The sequence below is a fragment of the Pyrus communis genome, chromosome 4, assembly GCF_963583255.1.
Source record: "Pyrus communis chromosome 4, drPyrComm1.1, whole genome shotgun sequence".
Taxonomy (NCBI): domain Eukaryota; kingdom Viridiplantae; phylum Streptophyta; class Magnoliopsida; order Rosales; family Rosaceae; genus Pyrus; species Pyrus communis.
The window spans coordinates 11,849,446-11,863,146 of record NC_084806.1 but is presented as its reverse complement, the minus strand read 5'-3'; the positions used below and the strand labels follow the sequence as shown (position 1 = coordinate 11,863,146).

The following is a 13,701-nucleotide window of genomic DNA, read 5'->3' as shown; positions in this document are numbered from 1 at the left end:
TAAATTTTACCGTACCAAATATTTGGTATGATAATTGGTACAGAGGTTTTGGTACATTACCACCAAAACCACCCCTAAGTTATACCGGCTGTGCCCTTTTCTACTCTTTTTTGGTTTTTTTTATTAGAGGAGAAATTACAGCGTCCATGTTTGAGGTCTTCTTTTTTTCCAAAGGATTTTTTGGGTAATGTCATTTGTTTCCAACTGACTTTTATTTTAAGGTTTTTTTTTTTCACTTATGAACTTGTAGATTTAATTTTGATAATTGAAGCCCCCTAGTTTGCTAAACATTTCAATTAAGGACAAGACGTTTAAATCATGAAATGGGATTTGACCTTTTTATCATGTGATAGACATGTGAAGTGGCAAAATCGACCTATTAGAGCTTAGCCAATTTTATTTGCGGTTCGATATGCACTTTACCGTTACCCAAACTGACTATCTTGGTAATGATTATTTTTCAAAGTGTGACTATACACTCTTTTACTTTTCACATATCTTTCTAAATTTCTCTCGTCGAATCGAATGAATTGGAAATGATCAAAGAACATAAATTAACGTGTGTAGAAGGTAAAAAATGATGTGTGGATAGCAACCATTTTTGAAATTGTAACCAATCAAATTGATCGATTTAGTTTTCGGTTTTTATTCTACAATAAATATTAATATTTTGCATTTTCACATCCAAAACTAATAAGCCAAATCACCTATCCCATTTTGGTAGATGTGAGTTGGGTTTGGTTATGGCAAACACACCGTCCCATTTTTCACACCCAAGTTCGAATCCCCCATTGCCAAAAATAAAAGATAAAAAAAAAAAATTTTGAATCCCCCCCCTCTATAAATTAGAGTAATTTTATTTTCAAAATATCGTATTATTAACAATACTTGAAATCCATATTTGGTTATTGGCTTTCTTTTTTTAACAAACAGTAGCATAAGCGCATTAAATTATTAGTTGTATAGGGGAGGGAGACCGAACCTACACAAGATACATAGACATAATTACTTTCCGCCCACTGCAGTAAAACATCATGTGCTGGTTATTGGCTTTCTTAGATTCTAATAAGATGGCGACAATACATCAAAGTTAACTAAAACTTCTCATAAATATTCTTAAGGACAGTGATTTCATCAATAAAATGATGAACAAATTGTAAGATGATGTAACCATTTCAGCACCCAAAAAAAAAATGTCTCACACGTTTACAACAAGAAAAGAATGAGCTCATGCTCCGAAATTCACTAGCTGCGCTCGATCCACCTACTCGAAGCGCCAATACAAAAGCTCTTCAATACTAACCCCGGACTACAACATCATTGAAGCTTCTGACCATACTTTCCTTCCAACCTATCAGCTTAATTTGGATCACAAATTGTACGCTTAATCGCGCAGTTCAAGGTTGAGCTTGTCGACTAGTTGCGAAAAAACAAATGAACAAAAAAGAAGAGGATAATCTTCTGCCACAAAATTACCATTCCCGCCTTTCATGACGTTAGAAGCCAAGTTACAATGCGGAAGAATCGTGACTTGATTTCAGGTTCCCTGTGATCCTGACAACTGTGGGAATTCTTAATGTCCTTCAACGAGTTCTCTTCAATGCTCGGCTGATTGGTTCTTGGAAATACTGAAGTGATATGAGAATGGCTTCCTGCTCATGAAGAAGCAAATATTCGAAATGGTATCACAGTATTTTCAGTAAGAACTTTTCATCCATAAGCAGAAGAGCAAAGAGTTCGTCATAAGTACCTCTGTTCGAATTGTTCGACTCCCTTGATGCGGGCATGTGTTCAAATACAAATCAAATACCTCTCGCACATTCTTTGCCTGCAAAAAGATCCAATAAAAACAGAATTCAATCACTGTTTCCTTTCTATATTTTTACTTTCAGTCAAGCTAGCCACTAGATGTTTTGCCTCATGCAAGCATTTCCAAGATCATAAAGATGTTCACAAGTCCATAAGGGGCTGTTTTCTGTCCTAACAAATCTTTTAGATTGCTCAGATGTACGAATTAGTTTGTTTTTTACTACTCAATATCTACTTTAAGTTGTAAAACCAAGGCCCTGATCAATTCACAGTATCACACTAAAGCCCTAAGAACCGTACCTTTAAGTTAGCATCCTCTTCAACGCTCTCTTCCAACCCAGCAAGTCCACCAAAAGCAATCAATAGATGCCTACCAAAATATTCATTCAGTCAATTAACAAGTATCTAATTTCACATTTGCCTCATGCTAAAAAATTTTTGTAATATAGTTGCAAGAAGTAATACTACGAAGATATAAAGTGTCTAAAAATAAAAATCAAAGGAATTCTGATATGTTGCTAAAAAACTGATTATAAAAGAAAATTCAAATACCCATGATGCTTTAACACAACTGAATACAGTCATCTATTCGAATAAAAAAATATTGACTGAAAAAACGCTTGTACAATTTTCATTTTCTGTGTAATAACTTTAATGCAACTTTACAGATAGAATATTGTAATAGAGATGAAACGGTTGCCCCAAAGCCAATCTCTGAGAAGACCCGCCAGGCGAACTTACTTAACCAGAAAACTAAAGAACCCACGTAAGGTAACAATTGAAGTACCTATAGAAAAGAAATGGAAGCAGTATCATGTTATTTTTCTCCATATCCCTAAAAGAATGTGCATCTAGAAAGAGGTTAACAGATTGAAAGAGACTGAAATTCCATCCCATGTACAACAAGAGCCTGCCCAATAACTAAGCAATCTAATCAATGAATACAAACTACAGTAGGCATCTATCAAATTACAGCATACAGAGAACAACAATTGCCTTCAGTGGCTAAAGACCAGCTACCCAGATAATGCGAAATACAGAGCATCTAAGGAAAAAAAATGTTATTAATGGTTAGTACATTCAGAGAAAAGTACCTGAAGGTAGGTATAGTGAGATCATAGGAATTAATAATCTGACCGTGCTCTGATGTACCAATTGAATGATCATAGCCTCCCTGTGATTGAATAACAGAAGTTGGTAAAGAAACGCCATATCTGAATGGTTAATAAGAAACCATGTATTTAAGGGAAGGGGGCTGTGAGAGAGTGAGAGAGAGAGAGAGAGAGAGAGAGAGAGAGAGAGAGAGTCAATGCATGAATACCTTGTATGGGCATTCATTCATTACTGAAGTAATATTGGAAGCATAGCGCACTTTGTACCCCCAATAAGTTCCTGCTTCTTCCCTAGGCTTTGAGGATGAGACAACCTGCCGTGAGATATCTAGATCAATGCAATAGAAAAGGCCAATACCCACATAAGATTCATAGTCAACAGCAAAAGCCTCCACTAATGGTCAAGAGAGAGAATAGGAAAGGCCAAAAAAAAATTTCAGGACAAAATCATTACCAGCATCCAAGTTCCAACTGGCCCCCATAGCCACAGTAACTCTGGTTCCAGGATCAAGTACTTGATCAACAATGACATTCTGCATATTCCACCATTAAATTAACTAATGGTTAAGTCGGGAGGGAAAAGCGAGGAAGAAACTATCAAGTTGCAGTACAACTAGAATGTGAGAGAGTACCTTACTCAAGCCCACATCAACTGATGTTCCCACAAGGTTGGGAGGTCTTTCTTTCAGTGTGACACCTATACATTTAACGCAAGCTCTCAAAGTTATTTGGTCATAGGTCTAAACAGAAAGAACAAACAACTAAACAAAACTAAGTGGTACAATCCCATCATCCCATGTAAGTCCGAAGTCTGGACCATTTCATTTATCATGTTGGTTCTTGTTCAATATCTTGAACATTGTCATCTTTTAAGCAAGTATCAGACAAGTTTTTGTATTTTAGAAGAAGCATTATTTCAATATCTAACCTTCCCGAAACGGACCCCATTCATGTTTTCGCAGATGGTGCGGAGCATCAAGCGGGGGCAACATACCCTATCAAACCAATGTAAGTCAAGAATACAAGCTGATAATAAACAAAAACAACATATGACGCATAATCGAAGAACTCACCACATATCTTAAGCTGTTGTGTTTCGGAAACAGAGCTTTTCTCAAATACTGAGGTGTCTCAAGGTACCTCAAGATTCGTACAAGAAAAGCAGCACCACTTTCATTCTCATCCGAATCAGCTTCTGGCAATGAGCCAGACTCACTCTTATTGTCAAATATCACCACCTGTTTACACAATAATCAACAACAAAATAGACTAATATGCTCATTTAAACATCAACTGATATAACTAAGGGGCCTTTTGGGATTGCTTCTATAGAAACCACTAATGGCGCGAGCGCTTTTGCTAAAAGTGCTTTCATTTATGAACAAGATAAAATTTTTGTTTACAATCCAAGTGCTTTTCCAGCTTGGAAGTGCTTCCTGAAGAAGCATTTTCGTAGGTACTTCTCCAGAAATCGTTCTCTGAGCCATAAGCACGTCTAAACTTTTCTGCCAAACGCAGACAGAAGCACTTATGGCTGTCAAGAAGCGCTTTTAGCCCTTATCGAAGCAATCCAAACAGAGCCTAAACCTCTAATTTTGGTAATCATAGTTCAAATAAACAAGTTTAAAGATTAAAACCTCGTCGATTCGGAAAATCGTCGCAGCACGAGCAATCTGACTGGCCAACTGAGAAATATTTGGCAATAAATAAAATTAATTAATTAGCAAATTGAAGAGGAAGTGAAACGATAAGCAGAAAGCAAATATCCGTTTGGACGGAGAGAAAATATACTCTGGTGGCGAGTTCGAGGGATTGAGTGTTATCGATGATTGAACCGGGGACGGCGACGCTCACGGTGGGTATCACGGCGGCCCCGTCGACTTTGTGCTTCTTCTTCTTCTCTTTCTTATGAGAATCTCCATTGGCAATGTCGACTTTGTTATCTTCTGGTTGTGCTTCTGCTTCTGATTCGGCTCTCTTCTTCTTCCCCATTTCTGTTCGACGTGGTCGTTTGGGTCCTTACCGCGCCTTTCCAGGGGTTTTTTGAGAGTTCAGGGTTTTTTTTTTTTTTGACAGATAGTTCAGGGTTTTTGGTCCAAAGCAAATAAACTCGAAAAATAAAGAATAGCGTTAGAAAAATTAAATTTATATATAAAATTTTATAAATTAAATGACATAGAAGTTGATGACTGAATTATTACTTAAGGTTTAATAAACATGCTTATTTTTATTGATGACGCATCATAAAATTTGTAAATTTAATCTCTCTAGCATTATCCTTGAAAAATAGAGTTTGGAGCTTGTAAATGGGAAATTCTAACTGTACCCCACATTTCTTTTTGAAATACCGCACTCGCCAATAACTTACAATATGTATGTTTAGACAAGAAAAATAAATTTGAAATTTTGATCAAAAAATTAGAATTTATAAATTGAAATGCATTACTTCCCTTATTTAGATTCATAAATATAGAAATTTTGAATTTCAACATGGAAAAATATCTTGAAATTTGGGACCTCCAATTCTCAAGTTTAAATTTTATGTAAATATGTGTCATTTTTATGAGTGAGAGTTTAAGAATAAAAAATTATGTGCTATTTTAGGTTAACCAAACAAGAAAATTCACAAATTCTAAAAAATAAAATTTCATCAGTTCCATTTCCTTCAATTTGAAATTCCTTAATAATCTTAAATTTCTTTATCCAAACACAGTGCTAATGTCCGCTTAATAATTATTTTGTTTTCATAGAAAAAAAAAACCATTTTTTCTTAGGAAAACTAATGAAAATGGCTTGAAAACTTTGAATTTTAACGAAAATAACAAAATAAAGGGTCAAGTGAATAATACTATGATTGATTTTTTTAGTATAAAAATGTAGTTTTTCGTTAAAGTGAACAATACCGGGAACTTTTCGTTAAAATTATTATTTTTTCTTTAGCTTTTAATTATCCACTTTATTAATATGCATAGATAGTACATAGGACAACGCAAAACTATTCATTCCCAAACTTGGATATAAAAAACTAGAATAATATTTTTTAAAAAGACAAGCGACCTGATTAACATCACGAGATATACAAAATAATAGAAAAACATAACAAAACTCCTAAGGGAGCTTTATATAGAGAAACAAAAATTTTGATTATATTTCAAGGAACTCCACTAGTTTTTAAACATGTCACTGAGAGATAAGAACAAAAAAACTATTAAAGCCCAGCCCAACAACATTTAAACAATATTTTAAAATATCAGTCATACCCCCAAGGCTTTATGGTTGTTAATAAAGGAATAGGATCCGGTCTGGATCTCTCTCATCAAAGGCCCATGATCAAGTGATCCGGACCGTTGAAATTTGATCAAACGGCTACAATTATTATAACTTTTAGAAAGGCCTCCTGTAACGCCTCGCCCTAAAATATTTATTTCGGAAAATAATATCGGTGAGGCCCAAACTAAACTCTTGTTTAGTTAACTACCATTAATCACGATTCTCTACCTTAATTTATTTTTCCCCCACAAAATTTATGATCAACATTTATTTACCAAAACATAAGGTTAAATCTCACATTATTCACCAAATTCCTTTTCTTAGTTCAAATTTTCAACCAAAGATTTGTCTCGATTATCTAAGGCTGCATCTAACCCCTGTTAGACTGCCTACGTACCAATGAACGAGATCAAGCATTTCGTAGTTCACCATTCAATCTTAATTTATTTTCGATTATATTCCAAATAAACGAAATATCCTACATTAGTTATAATGATTGAAACACATCCAATGGGTACCAAAATCATATTTAAAATATCAAAATTTGTAATTAAATTGCAGCATCGGTCCATTGGCCACGCGCCGTCGTAGGTGGCGGTTTCCAGTGAACAGAAACCCAATCTTCTGACTAACTCTAAAAATTACCAAATTTTACAGGTAAGTAGAGTTCAATGAGAGGAACAACTTTCATACCTGGGCCGAAATCCAATTCAGCCGAGAAACACCTCAAATCGCCCTTGAACCTCCAGAAACCCTTGATTTAAGTGTTCTTGATTCGACTCCAAAACAGCTCCGCCGCCCTCAAACTTGTTTGGGCTTTGTTCTTGGGCTCAAGACGATGCTATAGGTGGTGGTCATTGAAGGAATTTGTTTCAGAAATGGGAGGATCGATGGTAAGAACCCCCGCACCCACCATGCTGTTTCTCCCAAATTCAAGGCCAATTTCCCTATATTTTTGGGTGAAATTGGTAGAGGGAACGACTGGGTTTGAGGTAAGGATCATTTTGGCACCAGTCCCGTCATCAACGGTGGCCGAAATTGGGAGATATGTCTGGGTTGGGTTGGCGGGTCCAAGAGGGGTTAGGTTTCCTTTTTCTCTTCTCCCTCATTTCCCCTCATTTCCTCTCTTTCTGATTGGCCGGTCCCCTTCCTCCGTTCTCTCCTTTCTCTTCTCTCCTTCTCATTCAACAGTCCATCTCTCACTTTTCTTTTCTTTTTTTTTCCTTTCATCCCAGCCACACACGTGGCATATCACATGGCTCCAGAAAATATGGAGCCTTCTAAAGAAGGTTAAAATTACCAAAATATCCTTGACTTTAGATGTTAATAACTTCTTCATTATAATTCCATTTCACAAACGGTTTGTGCCTACACATTTGTGAGATCGAGCTCTATTCAAAAATACAAATTGTGACCTCGAAAGGTCTACGGATTTTAGATAATTAATTTCCAAACTTCAAACTTCGTAACTAATTTAATTTGAAACTAGATTCAAATAAATTAATATAAATTCTTGAAAAATAATATAAAATCTCAATAATACAATTACATAAATTCTAATAATTTCGGTAACAAAATTTTTAAATTCCTCAATTAAATTTTCATAACCATAAATCGATTTATTTTCGATTTTCTCCACATATTCATAATTATTAATATTATATTTCATATATTTAAATTTTCAGGGTATTACATTCACCCATGTTTGTAGTCGTGGGATCAAATTTCAACTGCCTAGATCACTTGATCCTAGGCCTTTGATGGGAGAGATCCGGACCAGATCCTCTCCCGGTAATAAAATCTAACCCTCACAACTCTAACAAAATTAATATGTGCCAAAAGCTCAACTTATCCTCGACTATTTCTACATAATCAGTTTTGAAACTATATGCAGACTCAGTTTATATCCTTTTATTATTAGAATCAACTCAACTCGTCCTCTACCATTTTTGCAAAATCAGTTCAATCAATCCTCGACCATTTTTTGCAGAATCAGTTTTGACATGCCCCGATCCTAATATTCCCCGAACACCAGAATAGTCACGTACTGGCCAACACCCAAGGGTGACGAAAGCCATTTATTGAATGCAAATGCTAAGAACTATGAATATATATATATGAGGCTTATAAATTTAAATATAATGAATATGCATTTAAGGAACGTGTTCAGAGCACATATCTAATCTAAAACACTAAAAGAATTAATATAAAAATTGAATGAACAAGGAATGGGTCCTACACCGAGAGGACTCGAAGATATTGATGCGGAAGTGTCTTGATGCTAGGATTGTACGCCTTGATTCTAAGTCGTGAGGGGGTGCAAAACAAACATGAGTGTGCCAAGTTGATATATGTAGGAATATTGCTCGGAATATTTCAGTGTTGACTTTTTCAAAATTTACCCGAGACCCTTCTTAGGGTAATTCGACTTCCTGAATCCATTTTTTACGTCCGTTTTCCCTAATTCAATCATTTTAATATAGTTTTATTAATTGGATCATTTATGTGCTTAGGTGCATGCATTGTGGCATCTCCGCCTTCGCTAGTTTGCATGGCTATTTGACAGCGAAGTATCTGTGAGTGGACCCCTTCTAAAATGCATGTTTTAATAGTAGAAATGCATACATGAAAAATCATGATTTACTGAATACGTTTTGTGAACGTTTTATGAGAAATTGGTTATCATGTTATATTGAGATTATTTTGGAATATCATATTTCTATTGAACCCATGTTCTTGTAGGGTATCTAATGGATGACGATATACTATTTAGAACATATTTTTACACACTTCTTTATAGTATAGTATAGATGATGGATGACTTTATACTATGAAGATGTTTTTGAGATATATATGTACCTATGTTTGGAAAGACTATATTCAAATGTTTTGTGCGTATCTAGTGGTCACTGTTCTGCCTCTAAGCACTGATATTATATTGGCCTTCGGGTCGGTGATGTAGGGGCCTTCGGGTCGGGAGATATTATATTGGCCTTCGGGTCGGGTGATGTAGGGGCCTTCGGGTTGAATGAAGATTATTATATTAGCCTTCAGGTTGAATGAAGATTATTATATTAGCCTTCGGGTTGGGTGATGTAGGGGCATTCGGGTCGATTATGATACCACTAGTTAGTACACTAGATACGAAATACGTTTTATGAAAGGTTTTATGGCATGCTAGGGTTTTCGGAATACCTATTACATATTATGTTATTGATATTTTCATAAAACTTTGGGGGTTAGTATGTTGATAACTGTTTTATTATATATATATATATATATATATATATCAACTTGGTTCACTCATGTTTGTTTTGCGCCCCTTCAGGACTTAGAATCGAGGCGTACAATCTTGGCATCAAGACACTTCTACATTGGTATCTTCAAGTCCTCTCGTTGTAGGACCCATTCCTTGTTCATTAAATTTTTATATTAATTCTTTTAGTGTTCTAAATTAGATGTGTGCTCTGAACACGTTCCTTAAATGCATATTCATTATATTTAAATTTATAAGTCTCATATATACTTATGGCTCTCATCATTTGCATTCAATAAATGGCTCATATATACTCATGGTTCTCATCATTTGCATTCAATAAATGGCTTTCGTCACCCTCGGGTGTCGGGCAACACATGTCCATCTTGGTGTTCGGGGAATGTTGGGATCAGGGCGTGTCAAGTTCAACCCGTCTTCGACCATTCTTGCAGAATCAGTTCAACCCGTCTTCGACTACTCTTACAGAATCAGTTTAACCCATCCTTGACCATTTTTCCATAATCAATTCAACCTGTCCTCAAATATTTTTGCAGAATCAATTCAACCCATCTTCAACGTTTAACCTTTCTTCGACCATTTTTGCATAATCAGTTGAACCCGTCTTCGATCATTTTTGCAAAATCAGTTCAACCCCTCGACCTTTTTTGTAGAATTAGTTTAACGCGTCTTCGACTATTTTTTGTAGAATCAGTTCAACCCGTCCTCAATCATTTTTGCAACATCAGTTCAACCCCTCGATCATTTTTGCATAATCAGTTCAACCCATCTTCGACTATTTTTGTAGAATCAGTTAAACTCGTCTTCAACCATTTTTGCATTTTGTGCATAATCAGTTTAACCCATCTTCTATTATTTTTGCAAAATTAGTTTAACTGTCTTCAACTATTTTTGTAGAATCAGTATAACTTGTAAATATAAATATTTTGTTTTCATCATTGCAAATGTAAAGAGGAGAATTGCTAGCAAGACTTGCCGCTAAAGAGAGTTCACCAATCGATGGACACTTGTTTCGCAACTTAAAGCATTTAATTGCAATGCGGAGCCATTTTAAGTGAAAAATAATAATAAGAAAAACTGCAAAACTATCCATTTTGGGCCCATTGTTTTCATCTTCATCACCCTTCACCATCTTTATGCAAGATTGCAACACAGTCTCCACCTTCAACCAAAGTGGTTCCACCACCACTACCAAACTAACCCATTTTTTTCTTTTCGTTTCTTAATTTTTCTTTCTTTATATAATTTACAGTTTAATTTTATAAACCAATTAAGAGATTCCAATTAAAACATCGTGCCTTGCTGCACATTTCAAACTTGGTTTTGATGTCTCCCTGCACATTTGAAATCTGAAAGGTGGTGATAAGCAGTGAGTTGAATCAAAACCTCTTATATGAACCTAGTGTGGAAGTTTAGAAGAAGAAAGAAAGGGGCTTGGCTGGGTGAGGACTAAGGAGATATCGGAGTGCCAATGGTGGATTGGGTGGGTGTAAGTTTTATTGACGGTTTGCCGACAGCGGAGCGAAGTGGGTTGGGTGGGTGGAAGTCTTATTGACATTTTGTTTCCTTCAAAATTCATATAAAATTCTAATTCGATGAGATAACAGAAGAAAAAATGTCTGATCTTGAAATGAAGAATGTACACGGAGATGGGATGACCAAATTGTCAGGCGAGAGATCTTTAACTGCAGACTCGCTTTCATATCCTCCAACAACAAACACACATTTGACTATGGGATTGCACGTTAGTGGTAGTGAGCGTTTATTTACGGTTATATTTTTCTTGTTAACTTAACAAAGAATGTTGAATCCCACATCGAAAATCGTAAGCGTTGGAAGCGTTATATAACTATATAAGACTTTCGACCGTGAACTTGTTTCCATTAGATATAGGTTAAATACTCTAATTATATTATATTCATCATAAATAAATTAACTAATTTAATTTTTTATTTATAAAAACTAATATATTTACCAAATATTAGTGGAAGCAAAACTTAAAATCAAATCTAAAATATTAGAATGTAAATAATTATTGGCGATATGGCTTCTATATAAAGGCCATATTACACCTTAGGTATTTAATTTTTTTTAAATATAAATTAAAACCAGTTTTGCATTTCTCTCCACATTAAACATTCATCTTAGTATTCTACACTTGTTGCTTATCGAGTTTGGAAGAAGAAACGTTGTGTTTCTATGCGCATCCTCAACAAGGAAATGTCTAAAGCTGCTGCATCTTTCTCCACATATCCTCCCCATTCGGTACTAAACAATTTACATACATTTTGTGAACTATATATAAATACTATTTCTGAACATTACTAATCATACTTATTATATGTTAATTTTCCTTTTAATTTCTTAATAACGAGATCTAGGAGTGCATGCATACATAATTTGGAATTCATGGCAAATAATGCCATTGCATGCATTTGAAAGTTAATGCATGAGGCATTTGTGTGATTTATAATGTTCTTTCTTCTAAAATATCTCTGAAATGCCTCTGTAAGTCTTCACCACGGTAGTCTATTCTTTTGGGGGCCAGGTCACAGAGGCATTTTAGTCTCTCTTTAGCTACCATCGTGTGATTGACTAACGCCAAAAATGAAACCCAAGACACGCCGTATGAAATATGAACATGAAATTCGTCATCTGCTATTGAACTACCTCGTGATGGGTTGTAGCGTTGTTATATGATAAGGTTTACGTGAAATGAGGCGAGATAATGAGCATGTCTAATAAGTGCATGTAAAATTTCATTTCCAAACGTTCTCTAAACCAAAATGACCTTTATTTTGTAAGATAATTGTGTCGTTAGTTTCCAAACATGAAGTTACAATATAGGATTCTTCTTTAGCCTTGGTATCTCTTACATATCTAATTTCGAAACACAAACAAAATATCAGCGTGATAACATTCTATTAACTTGCCTTACATTATATCAAAGATTATCTTATGGTTAGGTTGAAAAAGTTGAAGCCAAATTGGTCCAAAGCAGCCAAGAGGTGGGTGTGAAATGAGGGACGGATTGTTTCTCAGTATCGGTATTCAAGCGGTATTTCACATGCCATAATATAAATGGAGGAAATGATATATATTTTTTGTGTACCTCAATTTATTTTATGACAAGTTGAGTTCTCAATTGAATATCAAACGTTTTGAAAATTTTCTTGAAATAAGGAGAACAAATTACAAAAATAAGTTAACCGCTACATAACATCTCGATCTACTAATATATTATTATAACATGACAATATGTTCTTGAACGGTAAACCATTCTATATAAGTTCCCCATCCGAAATAAGGAGAGGCCTGTTAAACTGACAATTGTGCCGGTTATCCACAAAAGTGATGTGGAGCTTTAGACAAAGTTTAGAATATCCCCCACCGGCCCTTCCCACTCACATCCCTTTCTGTGTGACAAAATTAAATGCATTCTTTATTTTAACCAATATTTATTTGTTTATTTATTTTCGGATTGGACCGGTTTCTGCAGTTAGTTTTCAAAATTTTATTTTGTTATTTGAGCTTTTTTTTTTATCATTATATAATTCTTACAATGGTTTTTTTCAATTCAAAGCAACGCCTCGACATTTGAAGTAGGATTGTGAACTATAATGTTAATTTAGTGATCTTTTAGTCCGATGATCATTAGTTTAAGCTTAGTTATTGTTTATCTTATGATTATTTCGTTTAGTGAAATCAAAACATAATTTTTTAATAAAAAATTTGTTACGGTGAACACAAAAAATTATATAAATTCCTTTGTATTTTAGAGTATTTATTTTCACATTTGAAATTATTTTCCAACATTTTCAATAAAATCTTCAATCCACTATCTTTCAAGTTCGAGTCATAACAATCACATTATTGCTCGTAAAAGAAATATACTTAATGTTAAAACATCGAACCTTTTATAGTATAGCAGTTGCGTGTGTGGTAAACAGTTAAATTTTACTTTTAATGAGAAGGGGCATCGATGAAGATCGAATCCGAATAAACGATTTTTATTCACTGGGTTTTATACTTTTTGTTTTGTTTTGTCAAATAATAGATTTTATTCGATTAATTATTAAACTAGTCACCGACGAAGTTTGAATTCATATTCTCACGTAATAACTTAACTCATTTTGTATGATAAGAGACAACTTGCTCAACGGGTTTTATGTAAAAAAGTAAATAATAAAAAGAAGGTGAAAAAGTAAAAAAGAAGAAGGAAAAAATGTGCGACCA

At 34.6% G+C, this 13,701-nt stretch overlaps 1 protein-coding gene across 1 annotated transcript; it reads right to left on the bottom strand.

The window, feature by feature from the left end:
* Positions 1 to 1,080: 1,080 nt before the first annotated feature.
* Positions 1,081 to 5,001, bottom strand: LOC137732079 (uncharacterized). Its single transcript, XM_068471376.1, has 11 exons — positions 4,713 to 5,001; positions 4,559 to 4,606; positions 3,995 to 4,159; positions 3,850 to 3,916; positions 3,554 to 3,618; positions 3,376 to 3,454; positions 3,131 to 3,249; positions 2,904 to 2,983; positions 2,110 to 2,179; positions 1,751 to 1,828; positions 1,081 to 1,652 (listed from the first exon to the last, which is right to left on the bottom strand). Exons 1-11 carry the CDS (start codon positions 4,911 to 4,913, stop codon positions 1,584 to 1,586), a joined length of 1,041 nt encoding a protein of 346 aa, XP_068327477.1. The 5' UTR covers positions 4,914 to 5,001; the 3' UTR covers positions 1,081 to 1,583.
* Between the last annotated feature and the right edge of the window lie 8,700 nt (positions 5,002 to 13,701).